General features: G+C 33.8%; 1 protein-coding gene across 1 annotated transcript in view; it reads right to left on the bottom strand.

The window, feature by feature from the left end:
* LOC105618167 (helix-loop-helix protein 11) overlaps positions 1–24,380 on the bottom strand; it is a 151,125-nt gene that overhangs the window by 107,592 nt on the left and 19,153 nt on the right. Inside the window, exon 2 of the mRNA XM_012199708.1 lies at positions 21,934–22,276. Coding sequence (XP_012055098.1) covers positions 21,934–22,276 — 343 coding nt within the window. The remainder of the gene's footprint in view (positions 1–21,933; positions 22,277–24,380) is intronic.

Raw genomic sequence — 24,380 nt, 5'->3', positions numbered from 1 at the left:
AAAAATTGTTGAAATAATAGTTTCTGGAAACATTAAAATATTATATATGACAGAAGGAGCGAAAGATATCAATCGTTGAGCTAATGTCGTGTCATGCAAAATGTCGCAAGTCCCGCAAAATGTTGCAATCACCTGAGAATAAAGTAGCCCCGGAGAGGAAGTCATTCACTTACTTGATTAACGTAAAGTAAGACGTGTATTAGCATAAGGAAGGTAAGTAAAAGGGAAAATCTAGTGCCTACATGCCTACAGGCTATTGAGATAGATCGTCTCCCGAGCGAGGCCAGCTCGTTCCAAGTTCGTTCACCTTCTTCGGCTCGACACACATAGTCCTAACCGAGTGCCTTCGTTATACTGCAATTTCGGTATATTCAAAGGCAATCGAGACACAGTCGATGTATAAATCGAAACCTGTTATCATGAATTCCAATCGTGTAATAGTATAATAAAAGTTCTTGAAGATGATGCTTATAACATAAAATACAAAACAAGCTTCATTTATATCTTTCATCAAAATATTTTTGCGTTATTATGACTACTTTAATATTAGTATTATTGTTCTCTAAATCTGAATCAATGGATCACTAATTACCTAGTGACATATTTTGTATTGATAATCAGTGAAATTCAATAAAAAAGGAAAAATGTTTGAGTTATACAACTAAAATATCGATATTTGTTCATTCAATTTCAATCTTCCAATACTATATTCATTGAATTTAAGCACTAAAACAAGTTTAGTTAGATCACATAATAAAAATTAGCTAGGTAGGTATCGCACATTTAATTCACTGATTACCAGTGGCATACTTGGCACTTGGATGTCAGTGATTATTCACTGATTCAGATTTAGAGAGTGCGCATTTTTTTAAATATTACCTATACACACTATTTTATTAAATACTATGTTAACTTTTTTTAAATGACGGAGTTCTACTTTTAAAATCTTACAACTTTTAATAAGATTTGTTACAATTCATTATTTTTCATTATATTCTTTGCCTCAAAATATGACACTATTTCAGCTCCATTATACATGAGAAAATATCATTTTATTATCAAGAAAAGTGATTACTTAATTTTTTAAATAACGGTTATCTTTAATAAACAATTTTTTTTATAGTCTTAAAATATATTTATTACAAATTTTAAGAAAAACTCATGTATTCGAAGAAGTTATTTTCTCTTAAATATTATAAAATTTTTTTAAAGAAATGAAACTTTATAATAAACAAAATTCAAATTTATTTATTTTATTTAATAATCTTAATTGAAGTATTAAGCTTATTAAAAAATTCAGAATATACTTTGAATAAATTTAAAGCTTGTAATGAATTTACGATGAATTTGCGGATACATGAACTTTTAAATACTTGTGAAACAAGTAATATTTGAATATAGTATGTACTTTTTTATGTGTACAGTGATGACATTTTGTAAAAGTTAATAAAGTTAGTTTATCCAAAAATCATAAAGTAAATACTTTTTCTCGAAAGTTAATTTCGCAACTGTCTTCTTACCGACTTTCTGCATGCAGCTTGCATACATTCCACGTTTCACTTTATACCATAATAGAGTTCAACAATCATTATGTTATCGTAGATAGATTTATTTCATACGTACGAGCGACGTCCTCGAACGGCGGCACGTTAGACAGAAAAATGGAGACTCCTTGACACAAAATTATCAACTTCGCTTATACTCGCACTCTGACTTACATAAAGACCACTGGTAACTCTCGTTACCATAACCCTTGGCACGGACAACGCGGACCGAATAATTATTTTCGTCATCGAGCGCCGCGGAACGGGCGCAAGAACCTCGGATTGGCTATTTGTAAACAGAATTGTTTGTCAACAACCATCGGATCATTATATCGCGCGCATTATGCGTTTGCCAAGCGTACGCGATCGTTCAACTCAACCCAGTTTCGATTTGTTCTTTTTTTGTTACGATAATTTACCTGCAATACACGAACGTGTTGCAACATGGGAAGAATTCCTATCGCGCGACACAGAATTACGCCATCGATGCGAACTACGATAATCAATCGAAGCGACACTCGTTACCGCGAGTAAAGTCGCTGACATCAAATAATTTATTTGGAAACCTTAACGAACTCGGACACTACGAACCCTACTGACTGGTTTATATATTATGCGCTCCAGTATTCAAGACGTATATATATATAGTCTACAAAAATGTAAACACAACCAATCATATTGCATGCTATTGTACAGAATATTATATGTCAGGTAAAACTTCAACAATATATTATCTTCTTATAAATAAAAAAAAATCATTAAAAAAATTATTTATTATCAAGAAAAAAGGTAATTTTATAATATATTTCACACATATGACATAATACTGTTAAAAAAATATCCAAATTATATAAATACAATACAATCAGTTTTTTAACGTGTCATATATATATATGTTCCTATACTTATATATTTTTAATAATAAATTAACAAGAAATTGGCAAAAATAAATATAAAAATCTTATTTTTATTATCTTGCGTAATTTTAGTAAGAGTTCAATTTTTAATGCAATACGTTCTATTATTACGGCTGGACATAAATATCATTCTTGTCCTGAAATCTTGTTAAAGTTATATCGGGATTTTAATTACCATATATTACTGGACCGTAATTAACTGGTTGATGCAATACTGATGAGACGCAATACTGACTCGAGAATATCGCAAAGAAAGAAGAGAGAGAGAAAAAGAGAGGAATCGCAGTATTTTTCTCGGAATAACCGGCCGGAGGTTCTTTTCCCGCTTTAACGTTCACTGGCAGCATACCAACTCTCGAGAGCACGCCGTGAAAGTTGTAAGTAATATTCATGAGGGAAACATATCTCAGGCGGCTTTGATGGTTTCTTCCGGCGTTTAAGCGCTCCCGTTTAGCGACGCGTTAGCCACCAAGCCGTTCGCGAGTCGAACGAGTGGACAATTTCGCAAGCAAAAGTGGTAAACAGACCAATAATTCTGTAGTAGCCTCTCTTTTGTCTTCTGCTTTTTTCTTTCGTTGCTGCCTCTCATGACGACTCGCAAGATTCCCATTCGCAAGAATGATACGACGTTGGATCCAAGCCCATTGTCGTTAACTACGGTAACTAAACGTTCAGAATTTTATGGAATATTCCGATTTTCGGTTCTCTATAGAAATATTCCGAAAGAATTCATATGTCTCAATTTATCATATAACAATACAAAATTCATTAAAGATTATAGAAGAGTCTCTTTCACCAACCTTTGGTTAAAGCTAACTGACGATTAAATCGCAAAAGCAAATTATTTGTTTGATATTATTAATTAATCTTATTAATAAATATTTTACTTACAAAAACTATAATATATATATATAAGGTTTTTGTAATTCAACATACCAATGAATCTCGATTTTTCCTACCATTTTATAAGATTGATATTTCAAGATTGCTGATCAAAAGTTGGTCATCTTACTGATGACCCCGTAAGACTTGTAATACCGTGGGTGAACCATCGAGCGTGAAGCCATGGCTAATAAGTTAGCCAGTGCACATCTTTCTTCACGGACGGAAACCAGGGACGCTATTCTACATCATGCTGCGAAAGCATCACGCACGTCACATAAAACGCGTAACGCATAAAGATAAACGACGCGCTATTGTAATTAATTCAAGAATCAGATCCTACGTACTCGAATCGCGATCTATGAACATTGTTAAATCACTGTGCAAATAGTAATTTTCATTAAATTGAATTTCAAATATATATTTTTACATTACAGGCTCAGTTAAATGTGTATAACTAATTTTTTATTTAAATTGTAAAGTGAGTTTATTTTTACACCGATTAATTAAAACTAAAAAAAATGAGATATAAATAGTAATTATAAAAATGATGAAATTATCGAAAAGATTAAAATTTAAACTGGAAAATGTGCTTGGAGATAGATTTGACGGAAAGACAAAAACATTTTAAAAAATAGAATGGATTGATATATAAAACTTTAAAAGTTGCATATATACTAGTAGATTGACTCATCATTTCTATGTGCAATTTGATCAATAATTATTAATTGTGATTTGTATTAAGTATCGATGTGCATAAAGCTCTGACCTAAATTTTGTAAGCTCCCTTGGTAACGCTACTATAATAACAAGCATATGATCAATTTTTGGCCTCGTAATTGCTATATTCGAGAATAAAGCTCCTCAAACTATAGCATCAGTGTGTGTCTCTATCTATAATATATGCCAGCTTCAAAAATGAGAAAAAAATTCTGCGTTATAATATAACAGCATAACTTTGTATTATTTGATGGCAACGTAATAATATAAGTCTGCTATGATAATAAAATCGAAATGAAAGAATAACACTATCTCCTCTTATCTTCTTTCCATCCACTTCTCTACTTTCTATATATATATATATATATATATATAAAATACAGTTATATATTACAGTTATAAGAGAAAAAATATTAGCTAGCAGAACAACCTAATTTACAATAATAAACAGACATTAAAATATACGATAATGATAAATGATACGCTATAAGATCTTGTAGAAGACAAATTCTCTTCATTTCACACGAATCGGTAAGATTTCGCGCAAGGAATTCCAGCGTATAAACAAGAGGAAATAAGTCTGTATCTGTGAAAAATTTTTCTCTGCGGTATAATATAGCCTTAGGCGGCGTTTCGTTATAACCGCCACCTTATAACGTTTATAACGAGTGTTTCGTGTATCTCGTTCGTCTTTATGTAACGTGCAGGTATTGTAAAGGACAGAAAACGATAGGTAGAAAGCGAGCGAGAGAGAGAGAGAGAGAGAGAGAGAGAGAGAGAATCAAATACATATGCGCTGCCTGTTCTCAATGATTCCCGGCGTTACTTACGGCATGCACGACATTACTGTGCCATGTCGTAGCAACGTACAATGCGTCCATTAATCTTTTTTCGCAGACGGAATAACAGTTTGCTAGTGCAAGAAAGTGCCGTTTATACCCGTTAGTGCCGCAGCTGATATTAGATTCAGTCCTCCTATTTATCGCCCTTCCAATTCGCGAATTATTATGCATATGAAACGATGTTTAATTAAGACGCAAGCATTAAAAAAATTAAATAGGTTTCCAACTCTGTGAAAAAATAAGATTAAGATATTGTTTTTTTTTAAAGGATGTAATTTTCTCTATTCGTTTTATGTGAATGACCGCATGATTAGTGAGGTACAAAGAAAGACTGATATGAAATTAAGTCCAACTGGACTTTTTGTAAAAGAAAATGTACATAACGTACAATTGTCATACTGCATCGTTGCATTGTACACCTTGTCTTACGTAAGTGCTTGTAAGTAGATAACGTTGAAGCCATATAATAGGAGTAAACGTAGCTATACCGATAACGTAAATACAGTGCGACTGATAAACTGATAATGGTCTGGACGACAGTGGTAATTTTAACTTTCTATTAAAAACGTTGTAATATCTTCAAGCAGCGAAACATATTTATACACAATTTTTAATATATTTGTTACGATAAAAAAATATTGATGACATTAGAATTATTCACGAGGAGATTTGGTATTCATTTTGCAATTCTGTTAAAAACTATTGCCGATTTTAGGGAAGTGCAGCAAAAAGGATTGCAACGTAACGAACCATAATGCATGCTGTACAACATGGAATACCTACATTTGTTTGTTTATTCAAAATAGAAATGTAAACATGTCGCGTTTTTTTTCTATTTCATTTTCGTGTATCTCTCTGTCATCATGATGCGATAACAGTCAATGAAACGACTGCGATTTCAAGTATTTAAGCGCGTTATGACCATCGTAGCCTAGTTATATGTAACATTGCTCCGTTTATTGAGCAACCGACAAACATTTGCGCATATACACACTTGCATCTGCATATGCATAACCACTCAATTTGCAAGACTCTCAAGTCAACACGATTTCAGAAATTGATATAATTCTTCTTACAGGTATGACGTTTTGCCAAAGCAAGATTGTCATCAAATTTTTCTAAAATTCCATAACTTTTCCTTAATTTCTAGATAAAATTTCATGATTTTCCTTAATGTTTTTCATAATAATATTTTAAAATTTTTTGTATTTTTGTCCTGATGTGGAAATAATTAAGTATTTTATTGAGAGACCAATTTTAACATAACAACGTAAATTATCTATTATTAATGTTACTCATACTGCTTAAATTGTCAAGTTGATAATATTAAACAAAACTATGTAAAGGTGATGTATGTATATTAAATTTTTTTAAAGTCAAGCATTTTAATTTTCCAGAAGATTTTGCAAAATTTCCTAATTTTCCTTGATTTTTTTACTTGTTTTCAATTTCCCTGACATTTTTCTAATTTCCAGTTTTATAACTCTGCAAAAAAAATTTAGAAAATTCCCAATATAGTTTTAAAACAGAATTCTGACGTGTAACGTCGTTACGTAACGTTGGAGGAATAAAAATAGAAAAAAAATCTTGTAATTTTTCAACTCGGAGACTTTCTTCCGAGTTCCCACGGGTTAAACGTTTTTATTTGCTTATCAGTAATTGTCAAGTATGCCATGCAAGGAATAAATTCAGCTTAATAATTCCTAACCGATCTACCACGAAACAATTCTCCTTTCACAAGCTTGTTCCTATGAGACGTTTTCTACGCAACGAGGGAGCGATGCAATTTATACATCACGACGACGACGTGGCGAAAACGTGTCAAGAGAATCGCACGCGAGAAAACATTTCTGTCGTGCCTACTACACACCGTATATCACACTGTCGCATTCCATAGCCGGCGCGATAAATACGACCGACGATATAAACGCCGTATAATGACGATCGGACCTATCCCGTCCCGTCAGCACCTCCCCGGACACCCCCTCACCCCTTCTCAACGGTGGCACGGCACAACGAGTACTGTTTCATCATCGCGAGTTAATGTAACGTGCCGACAAGAAGAGGAAAGGAGAGAGACGTGTGTGCGAATGAAGATGGTATGAAAGAGGAAGACAGAGTTAGTTATTCATTAATTGCGAACCATCGTATCTCTGACGTCCGCGACTTTTACGAGCGAGCTGCGACGATCTCGCTACGGCGCGGCGCGATTAAATCACGGGAAGCAAATTAAAAGTAATTAATAAAGTCCAATGAGAAATAGAGAGTCATCATCGCGTGTTTTTCATTGGTTTTTTATTTCTTTTTTTTCTTTTCCCCACAAGATGCAATTATTATTGTCCCATTTATTCGCGCCGAGAACACCAAGCAACAATATCATCACCAAGAAATAATATCATCAAGTAAAGCTTTAGATATACTAAAGTAGCACAAAGGTCCATTTTCGATTTACTAACTGTATCACATACCAATAATACTAAGCGTCTACAGGCCACTAGGACCAAAATAGTGGTCGAAATAGCCAATAAGAAAGTTGTCGGCATTTCGGTTCAGATAAAAGGATTGCATTACTTTGATATATCTAGAGCATACAACAGTAGATAGTTAACGTTAGAAACAAGTTACGATAAATGCGAATCGTATAATTAATATTTTTTGAACAGAAAAGACTTGGACATTCAAATAAAAAAAGAAGAATTGATCGCGCGTCGAAATTAAATGTGAAAATCGACGGCGCACACGCGCCAGGAAGTCACGTGGATCGGTGAAAAAAAAGAGAGAGTCGAGCACAAGGCTGCAGGGATGCAGGTGCAACAGACATAGCACACAATGGCGTCATTAGGGCGACTTGTTACCAGCAAACGGCAATCACCGAGTCACGTTCTATAAATACAACTGATGACTCTTGACTTAAAGGTGTGTCCACGGAACAGGTCGATGAGGAGAAGGACCTGTGTCCGTTGCATAGCGGCAACAAAGACAGTGCTATACTATTCGTCGGAGATAAATAAACTGCCACACAATACCTTAACAGCGTATATTTTCAAAATCAATTAAAGTAGAAAGTCCTGATACAAAAATCGAAGTCATAAAAGTCCTCGCTAAGTCCAAGCATTGTTGATGATAATCAGCCGTTTAATTCCGCATAAAGTTTGCACTCACGTTGTTAATTATTTATACTACAATTATTTATACTACACTATAAACTAAAAAATATACTAAATTTTAATAAATTATTTGTTTGAATAACGCCAACTAAATATTTGTTTATTAAATATAGAGATATGTATTTATTCGGTACAAGAATTTCATTAATTTGATTTCATTATCATTTCTTTTTAAGTAGTTTATTTACTGTAAGGAAATGTTTAGTTGGCACTATTCAAATGAATATTTCTTAAAATTTAATTTTTTTCCGTGTGCGTAATTTATTCTATGCCCATTGATTTTTATTAGCTCAGATGATATTTATTGTTTGGCTAACTGTATTTCGGATTTTTATCTGCAGGGCACACTATAAAGATAATTTATATAAAACTGTTCAATCCCGTGATATTTATCAATCATCCGTATGATTTCATTTTGTTTCAAGTGAGTATAAAGTCTAATTCTTTAAAAATATTTGGATACATAAATGACAGCTTAAGATAAAAATTACAAATTGTAAAAATGATAATTAATTAATGTAATTTTTATTAAATTAAATAAAATAAATTATGTGATTACGAAATATTTCCCATTTTTTTTTATTCATGTTTAATATGTAAATATTGGAAAAAATCTAAATGTTTTATTAGAAGATACGTTTTATTAGAAGATATTTAATTTTGGACAAAAAAAGACATGACGGTCTCCGCTCTTTTATGGCACTCACTCAATAGTCACTCACTCAATAGTCACTCGCAATATCATAGCTAATTACAATCGCACGGACAGTAATTACCAGAAAACGATGATCGCACGACACTTTGCACAGTATATTCCCAACACGCGATATGCACTTCAGTAGATTGCACGATGGAAAAATAACACGAAAAAAAGACAATTACACGAGGCAATTCATTCGGCACCAGCGGTGAAAATTAGTATGAATAATGCGATTCCCGAGCGACAGACAATTTCAACAAATCATCGATGTATGAAAGACATATTTACGCTACGCAAATATCAAAATACGAGTTGTATACATTATAGCTTAAACGAGTCGCTCGACGTTAATTAATGACGTTTTGTCATTTGAAGGTTGAAAAATTCGAAAATACTATCGGTAATCTTTTATTAATGCTACGCGATGCTATTAAGAGACTCTAGATAATGATTAATTAAGATGCGATGAACTGTTTGAAGATACGATACGCAGTTCTGCATTGCAAAACATACAATGCTTTTAGAAGAAATAAATCCCCTGACGCGTTATTTTAATAAGTAGGCGCTCTACATTGTACTTTTTTCCGTTTAAAGTTGACTCACAATTCAGCAATTCGCGTAAGTATTCCGCGCTCTTAATCCGAAAATAATGTTAATTAATTGAAGTATGAGATCTTTGAGGTATCCTTATTCTTTTATCTGCAATCTTATTTTTATTTCCTTCATCTGAATCTTTTTTGTTTAACCCAAATTTTTTTAACATTCTATGTTTCAAAAAAATGTGGAAGAATTCAAAACTTTTCAACGTCTCTATTACATTATAGAAAAGTTTTCTCTATTATTTCGGAACAAGAATTTTTTTTCCTTTATTTTAAAGAAATTTGACAATAAAATTTCGTCGAATGAAAAGATCTAAATTGCAGAATAATTATAGAACTAGTTATCGTCCGCGATCATCGCGATGAAACTATATATCTTACAATTTCCGTTACTTATTGTCTCAGATATGAGTCACTCTCTAAATCTGAATCAATGAATATAGTCTAATTACCCAGTGACATACTTGGCACTGGTAATCAGTAAAGTTCAACTAAAAAAGGAAAATTAGAGTTACATTATATAATTAAAATTAATTTTCAATTTTCCAATATCATTGAATTTAAGCATTAAAACAAGGTTAGTTAGATCACATAATAAAGATTAGCTAAGTTAAGGATTTCACATTAAATTTACTGATTACCAGTGGTATACTTGGCACTGATATCAGTGATTATTCACTGATTCAGATTTAGAGAGCAAATATACAAATATCTGCTTCGATAAGAGGCTGCTTCTTAAATTGTCAATTGGATTGTCAATTGCGAAATTTATTCGTATACATAAACTATAAATCGCTAAGTATTGGTAAGGAATATTAGTACTTCAAATGACAATAATGTAGTAACGCAGAGTGGATACCGCCGTTACTTGTTACTGTTACTTTGTTCGAGGCTTGTTACGTGATGCCGGTGAGAGCGATCGTCCGATGTAAACATATTATATGGAAAAAAACAATGACATGCTGAGCATCAAGTCGAATATTATTTCATCAAAATATCTAAAATATTATACACGATTATCATCTAATACATTCATTTTCTTTAGTAATAAACTAATTTTGATGAATAGCCTATTACATGAATTAGAGATAAAACTAACTCTTATTTCCGACCGAAAAAGTATCTGCATAATTTTAACAGATTGAGAAAACGATATTAAATCTTAAAAATATAGCGACTCATTTTTATCCTGGCTTACTTAACCAAATTTTATTTCTCTGGAAACGAAAGAATTTGGAAAAAATAATTATATTATGTGATTTTCATTAAAAAATATATAAAGATAAATTTTATTCTTTGAAAATATCGATTTAACATTATGTTTAATAATTTTTTTTAAATCGAATATAATGAACCATTCAGTTTCATTGAAAACTAGAGAATTAAATAATATATATGAAGAGAATAAATAATTTATATCTAGCAATTAAAGTTTGCGATTAGTAATCTTGTCAATTGTCATTAGTAAACTTGTCAATTATTCACTGAATTTTATAGTACACTTAATATCCGCATATAAGAAATCAAGAGATAAAATAGTAATAAAGATCGATATCACCTAAGTAGTGAATAACAAAATTGCACGCGTAATCTTAAATCTGTATATTCTCTTGCTTAGATTTTGTTTTCAAAGAGCATTTATTATAGAAAACTTTAATTATTTTCTATGTTATTAAAATATCTGCAAAATAGGATCTGCAATAATTATGAGACATTTTGTACACATGAAAGCTTTGTGCGAGCGAAAAAATATATTCAAAACAGAACAACAAAACAGAATTAACAATTTTAAAATTGATGTGTTAATCTTTATTACCTTCGTAACATATTATATTTTCAAAATAAGTTTATTTTTACAATTTATAAAATACCGAAAATTTAAAGTATCGTAGAAAAAATACAGAAAAAAAATGTAAACAAAAATAAAAAATATAAATAAAAAAATAAGGAAAAAAACACAAAAAATGTATAAATTGAATACATATAATTTCTATTTTGTTTGTTTGAAGCAAGAAAACTCACGGAAATCATGAAATATTATTATAGCAATGTGTCTCGCAGAGAAGACTAAAATGGGATTTAGTTCTCGCCAGATCGTCCTGCACTAATATAGCGAAGTAAATCCAGTAATAAATCCCATGAACTCGGAGTGAATTCGCGCAGACTCCCTTGAGAATGTTCAGCTCGCTAACCAAAACGGCCCGACACGCTTTTAATAACTATAGCAATCTATTCCTCTCGTGTTGTTACGTGACAAAGCATGGGTACCGCTGAGGCTCGCACGTGCGCGAGACTATTATACGTACGCGATCGTGCGATTTACGCGCGGCTCGCGCGTAAATTACATGTGTTAAACGGATCCCGGAGCATTGCACATTCGTCGCGTAAATAATGCCATCAGCGTTATTCACTGTCATACGAATGATTCTGTCGACCGAATAAGCTCGGAACGTAGATATTTAAATCAACAGTTTTTCCGCGAACGATTATCGGCGCCAACATTATTATTAGCTTCACTCGAGTGCGCTCGACACTAAATATTTCTTCCGGCGCGAGGACAATTTGTCTTGGCGTTATGTCACTCCAACAAGGCTTGCGATTATTTACGACTTACGGAATTATAGATTATTGAACCAACGGAATGGAAAAGTGCAATTTGAGTCAATCGACTAATAAGAAATGTAAAAGGGAAAGCTTTTAGAAGTGAGGGAAAATTTAACAGTCATTCAATAAGTGCAATTGAAATATTCTTAATATCGAGATGAAAGTTTGAAGAAATACATCAAATTTGTATTTTTTCTTCGAATCAATGAAGTGAGAAGCTATTTTATCGCTTCGATAACAATTTCGAAAAATTCATTAGTTATAGTAGATTTATTTTTGTACTAATATCGCTGTCCTTGCATTTCAAAACTGTTATCTTCGCCCGTCTGAGCGCAAACGTGATTTGTTACTTAGGAATGCGCAACAAAAAAACCTGAAGTCACAGACGAAGCGTAACAGTTTATAATATTTAACTTAATAATCGTGTTATGATATTATAACTTGACTATATAAATACGTAATATGCTTATTTTCAATACGTGACACACATTCGTGTAAAAAAATGACGCTCACAAATACTTATTAGCATATCGTTTTAATATAATGTGGAAGACGACGCTCAGTCAATCACAGTTTCAAAACTGTTAATTAAAAAATTCATTTTTCGATTAACTTCGGAAAAAATATATCTCAATTATTTTGGATTACAATTTATTTTCTAATTAACAACAACTCCCCGCGTAAAAATTATTTTGCGTAATAATAGTATTTAATAAAAAGAGATGTATAAAAAGATACATAAAAAGAGAGACACCTTGGAGAAATCAACAGCTGTATCGGCGTCGGCAGCAGGTAAGCCGAAGTTACCTTTGCCGCTCGCGCACTGGTAAAAGAGAAAGGGCAGGGGAAATAGTGGGACAAAGGGACGGGTGTGCAGAGTCCGTGGCAAAGGAGAGAGTTCAGGCGAAGAAGAAGAAGAAAGAAGAGAGTAACAAAGTGACCCATATGCTTTGGGGGGGCCCTGCCCGTTTGGCCCGCCACGTCGAGCAACAAAAGTGGCCGCGCGAGAAGCCAATCGGTAAAAAAGGTTGGATGCATCAAGGTGCATATGGCGCACCTTGATTCCCGTCCAAGATACTTCTAGATATGTAAAAAGACTACAGTTTTCAGAGATTAGGATCTTTCATCCTCGGAATATCAAGGATATTCGCCAAGTAGACAAAAAACATATTTCACAGATTTAAGTATGCGAAATTAATTATTTATATGATGCAATGACTAATCAATAAGACAAAAGAAAATTATTCAGGTATATTCGTTAATATATACATAAAATATTATCTTTATATCTCTCTTTTCGGATAATTCATTAGGGTTATTCATTAGAGTCGTTATTACAGTTTTTTATTATCTTTTTCTCATATTTCTCACTACACCTGCTTGTATAGTTAACTTAATACGGGAACATAAATCAACATGTCTAAAATTCCCACTTCCCAAAAGCTTCTTGGAAATATCGGGATGCAGAAAAATTATTCCCACTTACTGCATGGTTTTTAATATGTACGGCGTGATGCGCAAGAGAAACGACGTGCGTTGCGATGGAGAGCGGAGGAGACGGGAGATGAAGAAAGGTGGATACTAAAACGCGAGAGAGCCAATGTCGAAAAAGAGAGGCCCGGTTGAGCAGGGCGCGGCAGCGTCGCCGGTAGTTAACTCTGTGTTTCTTAAGCCTGTTTTGTACCATGCAAAAATCCAGCGTAACTAACTTGTGACAAGTTGCGTCAACCCGTTGCACGTTTCTCCAAACTTACATTACTCGACATGCGAAATGAAATTAATAACTTTTCATACACAATTGTACACATAGAAAAACACTGTACGCAAGTACTAATTACTTGTTTCAAGTATTTCAAAAGTTCCGCAAATTATAAATTCACAGGCATCAAATTTATTCAAAATATATTCTGAAAAAAATCTCAGTAAGTTTATTTCAATCAAGGTTATTAAGTAAAAACAAATTTATTTATTATAATAACGTCGCTTCTTCGATCAATTTTAAAATATTCTTCAAAAGAAAAAAATTCTTATTTTGAGTACACAATGAGCTTTCTAAAAAATTATTTAATAAGTATATTTTAAGATTATTATCAACAAAATATTCTTTGTTGAAAATAACCGTTATTTAAAAGAAAGAAAATTAATTACGTAATCATTTTTCTTAGTAATAAAATGATATTTTCGTCTGTACGTTGATTGTACTGCAGACAGATATAACGTTCTAAACAACAATTAAAATCACAATGCTCTTCAATAGTTATAACTATTATATTAAACTCATTAAATGCTTTAATCATCATTGTACTATTAATTATTGTTACATAATTACAAAATATAATTTAATATTAAATTTTCTATTTTAGAAAGAACTCGGCGCTATTATCCATCATTGGCATCGGTCAACTCAGATTCATCATACAAACGATTGATGCTTTTCGAGCGTATAAGAATCGCGTATAAATTAGAGAGAAGATTCTACTTCCGTATAATTGACTGCCGCAACGATTGCACGTACAACAGCTATGTTGCTGTATGCAATCTTGTAGAAATCTCCAGAGAGTTGCAATACCGTGCGCCATAATTGAAGTCGTGAAATGCAAAACACTTATAAAAATCATTATTCCGCGAAAACTCAAGTTATGAAATAATACATTTCTTTCTTTAGAATACTCTATTAAAGAGATTTCAATTCAGATAGATAATGCAACTCTCTTGTGCACACATTTAACATTTAATATATAAAAGAAAATACGATATGATCAATATAATGTAAAACATAATATAACGTAATATATATATATATATGTATATATAATATATATAAAATCTGTATCGCAGATGTACAATTGCAATTGTATATTATTTATGCGATGACAGATGATGATGATTGTTACAAGTTTTGTTATATAATCGTAGCTATTACATACATAATTGCGAGACAGATGAAGTCTTGCATTGCACGACTTCAATTCTCGCACGACGTAAGATGGGTCTTACATCGCGCAGCCAGTTCGTTCTAGCCAGTGTGCGTGTATGCGTGTGCACGAGCACGCGCGCATCTCGTAGTAAAGTACTATACGGAGATCCGGGGAGAGAAAAGGCGAGAGAGCCAGGCGGACAAAGCACGTGACGTCTGGGTTCCCGCCGTCCTTGCCTACTACCACAAAGATCGGTGAGACTACACCGTAAGGGAACGACGGAGAGCAGAAGAATAAAATATACGCCTCACACCGAAAGAGGAAAAGAGGGGGAGCACTCGTTCGCGACCGACCGCCTGCGGTCAGAAAGAGAAAGACAGAATGAACGGAGAATGGGAAAGCAAAGGGCAAGGGGGACGCGACTCGCGAGACTGGCGAGACGCAATCCAACCTCGAACGAGGCGTTGAGAGTTCATGGAAATGAATGCAGCTCATACGCCAACGGTGCTTCCCGGCGCAGCCTCTTCACGAGGAGACGGCTCTCAATGAAAACTGCGAGAAGTTCTCATCTAGTCTGATCTCGCCAGTCGCGTGATTCCCGGCTTGAGAACTTGCAGGAAAACGTTTGTTCGTTGAAAATTAACAAGTTTGCGGCTTTGACTATCGTCATTGGTTAATTCGTTTATTATCACAAGAGGGATAATCAAATTAGAGGAAATTATTCATATTTCGAGTGGAATCTATTTTCATTTTTGAATGGCAAAAGCGCAAAGAGATTATATTTATTGATATAGTTAATTTAAATTATGTTATGTAGTATTATTATATTCAAAGTGTATTATACACGCCTTTCAAAATCACGTCCAACGTCAATAAATTGCCGTTAAAATACATAAATACAAATAAAACCGCTCTTTTAGATTACATCAATGTATTATTGGCGGAAGATCGTAGTACGATATAAACTATTTATCACGCATGAAATGTGTAGGAAAATCGAATACAGGATAAGAGGATTGGCGGAGTCCATCGGTTCGAGCAATCGATCGAAGCCGGCCTCTCCCACGCGGCGTGAAACGCAATTACGCGCGCAAAATGCTCTCTTTAGCCGTGGCACGGCAGCCTCGAATCGAGTTTCGTTAAAGGCACGAGAGGAGCACAGAGGCAGTTTATTTTTATTTCTGTCTGGCGAGCGCTAAATGAAAATGGGTCGAGGCGTCTGCGCTCATTTGCGCGTGCCCTCCTTTTATTTCGTTTCCGATGCGCACTGTGCCTTCCTGTGTCTACGCGCGCACAAAAGGCCAGAGAATGTCTCATGAGAAACGTACGATTATTCCATACATCTTATTTTCCTAAATAAAAAATTTCGCTAAAGCTCGAAAATTCAAATGAATCAGATTATATGACGAAAACAATAGTCATTTTGCGTTAATTTTTAACTTTCCTAGCCTTTCATAAACACTAACCTTTCATAAACAGATATCCAGGCAAAATTTTACTCTCAAATTTCTTGGCACAAAATTTATTTTTTATTAAATAAAGATTTACATTTGAGTTAAATAACTATTTCGTAATGTAGCAAAGTTAAAAAAAATTTTTTAAAAGCCAAGAAACGCATTTAAAAAATTGAGCTAAAAAAGACCCAGAGTACCTCCGGAAATAAAATAAAAATATATGCCTACGAAGAATAATCTAAAACATTTTTACACATATTTAGTGTAACAATTAAAAATCCAAAGAATTAAAATGTTCATTAAAAAGTTTAATGCTAAAAAATTAATTTCGGCAATATCTCTTTTAAATTTGGTATGTGAAGAAGAAATTCCAAAGTGAAGAGTTAAGTGATATATAACCCGACGAGTGTGTGTGTAACCAACAAAACGATTCAAAGGGATAAAATGATTCAAAGGGAATAAAAAGAGCAAATGATTATCCTTTAAGTTTATTCATATGATCGGATTCGACGAAAGCGTGGTCACGCCTTTCTCCATTACGGGAAGTAACCAGCAAGAAGAAGTTCAGAGCAATCGAGCGTTCGTATTTGGAGATTGTGGGCTTGTTAATATTGCCAAAGAGCCGCCGCTCTTTGAGACGTCTCCCTTAGTGGGCCAGGGCTTCGCGCGAAATTCGCCGATCCGGGTTTGGCCTTCGTAGCCATGCCAAGGAAGAAGAAGGAACACAAGATCGACGACGAAGGCAAGCGAGATAGAGATAGGGGGAACGAGAGACGGAAGGGGGACGAAAAAAACCGGGACCGAAGGGAGCGAGGGCACGAGAGAAATGCGTGGGAATTGAACCATGTGGTCGGCCGACTGGCTCGCGAAATATCGCGTTGCGAAAGTACGCGTACATACACAGAGGCAACACACGTACACGAATTACCGGTACACGTGGAGGCGGCGCGAACGAAACCGGTGCACGTATATACCATGTTTCGAGGTCACGGGGAGTTTCAAAAAGAATCACGCGCGAGATAATTAGACCGCCTTTCATGAAGTAACATCGTTTGGTAATAACGAGATCTCGAGCCATCAAGTAAATGGCACTCCGAACAAAACTCGCACAATCTAATGTATTTATACCGTTATTTAAATGTTTCCATATACACAATGAAGAGATCTTATTACCTGTGCGAAAATAAAATAAAAAGTCCAATATTATACAAAGTGTCCAAAACTTTACAATTCAAAATATTCTAATAAAAAGGTTCTCAAGCAATTGAAAAAGTTATTTGCAAATTCTTATTTTAAGCAGCAATTTTTGAGATAATAAAAAGGTTTAATGATCTATGGCCAATTACAGACTACGTCTAGACAGCCACCTGTCCATATGTCGCGCGTATATCGTGCAATAGTATTAATGCCATTAATGAGCGCGCATTTCAACACAGTAATGTTCACAGATCGTCTAAACATAGTCTGTAATAGACTATTTTCAAACCGTCGTTATCTTAAAAACTATTGCTTAAAATAAATATTTACAAATAACCTCTTTACTTTTCTTTACTTGATTTTTCTCAGCATAACATTTCGAATCACGAATTTTGAGATATTCAAGATTAAGTATATAAATTTTAACAATTACTTAACAAAACATTTTTTCCCTAAATTTTATCTAAGAATATAACAGAAAGTTAGCTGCATTTTTATGACATAGACGATAGATTACAAGTCGATATGACGAATGTAAAGAGGAGCATCGTACGTATATGACACGTGCTCGATTACGCAGCGCGCTGCGACTTGCGATCAGCGCGAGATCAGCTGTTAGTTCACACCGCCAATTACGAGTCACGCGACTGTCGAGGTTCTTGTCCCGACTGACACACATGCGCATTGTATGCCTACCTTTAATCGTCTCACGAGGCACCGCGGCGTTTGGCGCCTCGTCTCGTCCCGTCACATCTCTCGCGCGGTCCACATTCCCCGCTAAATACCCGATTAACTCTTAACCCCTGCGTGACCGCGTTGTCCGAGCGCGACGTTGCGCAATTTTTAGTCGGTGCTATTTTTAAACGCGCCGGCGGAATGTTATTAGCGTGGCTCATTTCCATGTCGATTCTCTGCTTTCCAAACATCTCCTCAAGGCTTCTGAAATTCTTGTTTCGCTAGCCTTGCAACTGAATCTATCTTAACTGAATCTCAAATTACGAAATCTATTAAAATAAACTCGATTGATATAAGGAAATAAGATTTTATTAAACCTCTAAACTTTAGTTAAAATGTAAAAAAAAAATAACTCTTCCTTATTCAATTGTTTATAATTGTAAAATTAATGATATCTTAATATTTTATTAAAAGAAAAATTCAAATTTATTTAAAGAAATCGCAGATAAAAGACAATTCGATAAATTTCCAATATCCTATGTATCAATGTTTCTCCGAGAAATGCGACTTTAGTATAATCAGCTTAGTATTTGCGCCGTGAAATACTCGCCGTAGTCCGTTCCCACGATTGACCTTACTTCACAAAGGTGGCACAAAGCTGTAGGGAACAAGTTCGCAGGTAAAGATTTACGAGGGTCCGTCGTATTCATGCCCAACAGCGGATACGCTAACCGTACCGTCTGATATCGAATTTTATTTTTTTGTGCAAACTTTATTTTATATATTTATTAAGAGACAATAAATCACACATGCATATATTTATTAATCATTGTTAGATTAATATAATCTTATACGTAACAAAATTATTACTTAAAAATCAAGACGAGATGTTACTTTATAAAATAAATGAATAAAAAATATTCTATCACAAAAAATCGTAAAATCATAAAATGAAATTTGTGAAGAACTAAACTAAAAACATTTCCTACTTATTCTTAGTATCACTTCAGATTGAAAATCAAAGATACATGGAATGTCAAAAATAACACACCAATATAGATAGAACCTGAACACCGATCATGTGATCGGGCCATTCGCATCAGCTGATACTTGGCAGTAATGACGTCAGCGTTCTGGCAAGCGTAAAAATTAAACGAATGCTATCACATGACTGTGAAGCTAATGGTTTAAGTCCCGGTATAACTAGGCGAGCGATCCAAACCGATTGTACGAGGATTTAGTTGTATAGCGTGGGATCGGATGCCGACTTTCACGTGGTAAAATTGACCGAAGACTCAAAGCGCGCGGTGATTCATAAAGGCCGCCAGTGGCGGCGGCTTGCGTAACATCACGACGCGCAAACGCAAAGGGAACGATTGAGTTTTATTGACAAATTCACCTTCACCAAAAGAGAGAGGTAGGTCGTCGTTTCCGGTCCACGTCAATCTGAATCGGCCAGACATCGTGCGTGTTGGCCGAGTAATGTAATAAAATTCTTCCGGTCGGATGGTACCACCTTAACTCGCTATTCTGAGGCGCGAGATCCGTCTGCGTTTTTTAAATAACGATTAGAAAGTCTTCAAATACGTACCGAAATTCCTTATTTGGCGAATGCAGAGAAAATTCTTTTTTTGTTTTCATTTTTCGGCACTGTATACGTGCAAAATTAGGCGAAAAATAAAATGCGATTCATTTATGTGTTTAATGAGAGCGTCATTGCATGCCAGCGGTATTTTCGAATTGTATGACCAAACAAGAGTAATCGGTATTTTTTTTATTTTTCGTTAATATCGAGAAGAGTTTTCCCTTTAAAGAAAATAAATTATAAAAATATCTTGCAAGACAATAAATCATGCATAATCGATCAGTCGGATTTCCACGGCATTATTTTTCATTGTCATCGTTATTTTTCTTGTATGGTCTTCCATAAAATCTAATACCGCTAAACAAAGATATAAATTAATGTCTAAATGCATATCATTAATTATGTTATTTAAAAATTTTATATATACATACATATATATATATATATATAATAAAATTCGTCATTTCCAATACTGTGCTTTTAATTTTTATTACTGTACGGAAACAAACAATAAATATTTACAATCGAATGCATTTAAAGATTAATGGTAATGGAAACTCGGGGCTACTGCGAAGAAGTAAACAATTCTATCAATTGTATCCGATAATTGGAGTCACGAATTCATCCAACGAGTATTCATATATAACATTTTGTGGGAAACAATTCCTGATGACTCCACTTGGACTATTGGATGCTCAAATACTCGCACAACGTCCCAACGATCCGAAATAATCACATATCGATTGAGTGCGTCGCTGGAGTTCGAAGTGAACGGAACGAAGTCAAACGGAAAGTCAAAAAAAAATCGTAAGGTGGTACTAATACAAAGGCGTGACCCACTCTTACGATACTAGCGGTAGTATCTCGATTTTCCTTTTGTGCACGAGCGCGGCATAAAAGATATTTCGTGCACGCCACATCTTGCACATGGACGAAATGAGAATTTTCCAAATTTGGATGCATTACGACAAAGGAAAGGAAAAAAAAATTATGCTTTGCGATTTGTGATGAGACACTACTTGCACAATATAAGCAATCGTGCATTAAGATTCGAATTATCCTCATGCAATGATTTTCGACTAATCTATTTGCGCGGAGCTTGGACAAAATTAAGTTAATGTTTAATGCTTTATGACTTTCATCAAGATCTAAACATCTTGCGATTTTATGTGATAAAAATTAAAACATTTATTAATAATTAATTTTTTTTTAGATTTAACAATATTTTTCTCTCTTATAAGACACATGCAATGATTGTGCATTCCTTCTAATGTATCCATGGAAAGACGTAAACACGAAGCGATGAATGGATGAATGAGCTTATTACTCAAGCTTGATCGACTATCCTCCAGCACAGGAAAAATTTATTGGAGGAAGTGTTCTTCAGTTCTTTTACAATGATTCATACCGAATGAGCAAGCGATTCAAGCTACGAGGAATACGGCGATAATGGTAACACTTCGCATGGATACAATTCTCATTTCAACCAAAAAGATTGATCATAATATGATACCAAGTATGCCTCGCACATTCTCGTATCGGCACACCTGATTTCTTGTACAATACCAACGTACAATGTACAAAAAACACATTTTTAGTTCCCAAACCAGAGTCGTGGAAAATAAAAAATATTTTTCTCATCAATTATAAAAAAATCAATTATAAAAAAAAAATTAAAAACTTTACGTACATTAAAACATTACATACTTATTAAAATTAAGCTCACGATATATTTCATTATACGTGATGTACGTTACAGTAATCAGAGATAATTTTATATTAAAAATATCTCATTTATATTAAAAATATCTCATTACCTAATATATAAGATTTATATAATAATTCTATTTTTTAATTACTAATCTTTACAGAAATCTAATAATGGCCAATTTAATATTAAAAACAAACAATAATTAATTACTTATTTATACAAATATTAAAAGCATTGTTGTTGCACTAAATAAATAATTAATTACTGTCTTTCAATAATAAATTAGCCAATATTAGATTTCTGTAAAATATTATTTTGTAAATAAATAAAATAACAATAAATAATAATAATTTGATTATTCGAAATATAAATAAAATACACACGACTCTGGCCAGGGGTCGATATAAAAGCCACTTACCTTAGAAAGCTTTTCGCCCTCGTGATGCGGTAGCAATGTCCTCAGCGATTGGAATCCGGCATTGATACTCTGCATACGCCGTCGCTCGTTGCTGTTGGCGATTTCTCGCCGCATTCGCTTCTCCTGCTCCATGTGGCTGCGCGACGCAACACGGCCAACGTTGCTGATACCGTTTCCGTTGCTCAACGCAACGTTCTGACTAGCAACCCGCCGACCAACCCCGACGTTACCTTTTGATTGCGGCGGTTGTTGCCGCTGCTGCGGTTGCCGTTCTTGAGTATCAGCGACTTCGGCGACCGTCACACTCGTGGTCACCGAGCCGTCGTCCACTGTCTCGACGCTCCTGCGGACAAATAAATTATAAAGCATATAAATAAAATTATAAAGCATATAAATTTTACATCATTGGAAGTTGATATTTTATTTTAATCAATAAATTCTATATAATAAAGTCTTATTAGTAAAAACTGAATAGATACTAACATTTAGGCTCAGTTTCACAACTCGCAGTCTTTCCAATTCTAGCATTAGAAAGAGATGAGGAACAAGTTAAACCTTGGTTAAGAATTAACTATAAGTTATGAAACTGGGCCTTAATATTTGAAATTATTTTATTTTAATCGTCAAACGTGTGTATTATTTTGTATAATTAAATTTTCATAGACTATCTTTCGAGTTTCTTAGGCTTCGCGTTAATTACACGAAATATTACGCTCGAATCCTTCAATACTAAAAGACTGCGCTCCTTGAACTCTTAAATCATTATATATTTATCTACATCAATTTATTTTAATTACCTCGCATACAGACAGCTGCGCATATCATTGCTATTTAAAAAAAGACATTTCCGTTGGGCGATAAATGTCCATGGTCAAAGTATTTCAGTACAACTATCAACAAGATAGAGTCCGAATCAAGACGCCAACATAGGGAAAGAAAGAGAGACAAAGAGGACACTGATACACGCGCACGCACATTTACACGCGTAACGCGCGACGTTTCGTCGAGTTTTCGACCACGATTGAGATCGAACACGGAACACCCACTCATCTTATCTCGCCTCGTAACGCGAGGGCTTTTAAGAAAATTGGAAGCAAGGAGATGTTTTTTTTCTCGTCTATTCCTCTTTCTTTTTTACTTCAACGAATGCGCGTAGCGGACGACCACGGGACTTGTGGACGGTTGAATTCGCAGTCAATGAAGCGGGACGTCGTTGACGCTTCTCGACGGCGGCTTCAAAGGCTTCTTCGCGCGCTTCCGACCGCTCGCACGTCCGCAAACACTCTGCGCCGGCCGCACGAAATCTGTGATTTGATAGACCACTTACATTTACTAACATCATTATTTTTTTCATACTTCCAACACATTTAGGTATTGTAATACTGATTTGTCTATTATATTGACAGTACAAATTAATAAAATGAAGTAAAAAAAATTCAATTTATTATCAAACCTACAATAATTCTTAAAAATATTATTATTATTATTATTATTATTGATAAATTAATTAATGTATTCTTTTTTAAAAATATATTTATAGAACTTTACCCTAATATTATAAAAAATAAATAAATAATAAAAAAAAACAAATTGAATAAGAAAGTTAATAATAAAAATATAATAATGAAAATAAACATAAATATATTTATCCCCCCCTTCTGTAAACTATTTCTATTAAATCTTTTGTATAACGTCCAGATGTGTGATTGTATAAGATAAGTATGTAATATTTACGAATTTTAAGATTATCAGCATCAGATTATTAAATCTTTTTAAGATGCTTATGAGCACACAATATTATTAAATTGTTTGCCATTTAATTTGTGATATTACTACTCTAATTCTGTTAGAATTGCGTTTTAAGACTAAAAATTAAATTAAATTCACATCAAATTATTTAAGTATTAAAAATCGAACTTAATCATCGAGAGCTTTATTTCCTATTTGTTATTATATTCACATGACATCATAAAATATACTTTGTTTAATATGCATTATATTTATTTTATTTTAAAACTGCCGAGTTCTAGTAAATATTTCATTATCTAATTTCCGCACATATCTATAGCATGCCACGCGTAACGTACCTCACATGAATCGTCACGCAAACAACACGAGAAGAACGCACGTATATATTATCACGAATATCGCGCGCATGGATTTCATCATAAAGGTCAGCTGTAAGCACGCATGCGAAACGTCACGTAAGCATAAATTTCAGTTAAAGTGCGAGGATAAAATGTTTGTTAGTTGTAAACAACACTAGGAATTTCATTCATATTCCCTTGCACTCAAAATAATCATGATTAAAGATAAAACTAACAGGCAGTGTTTAACAATATAACATTCCAGAAATTAAAGTGTAAAATAATTTCACAATAAAAATTATTTGCGTATATAAAAGAATTACGACAGATTTTATTCTTTTTTTATCAAATATCTAACTT

The sequence above is a fragment of the Atta cephalotes genome (genome assembly GCF_000143395.1).
Source record: "Atta cephalotes unplaced genomic scaffold scaffold00015, whole genome shotgun sequence".
Taxonomy (NCBI): domain Eukaryota; kingdom Metazoa; phylum Arthropoda; class Insecta; order Hymenoptera; family Formicidae; genus Atta; species Atta cephalotes.
The sequence above is the reverse complement of the archived record's forward strand: the minus strand, read 5'-3'. Positions and strand labels throughout refer to the sequence as shown.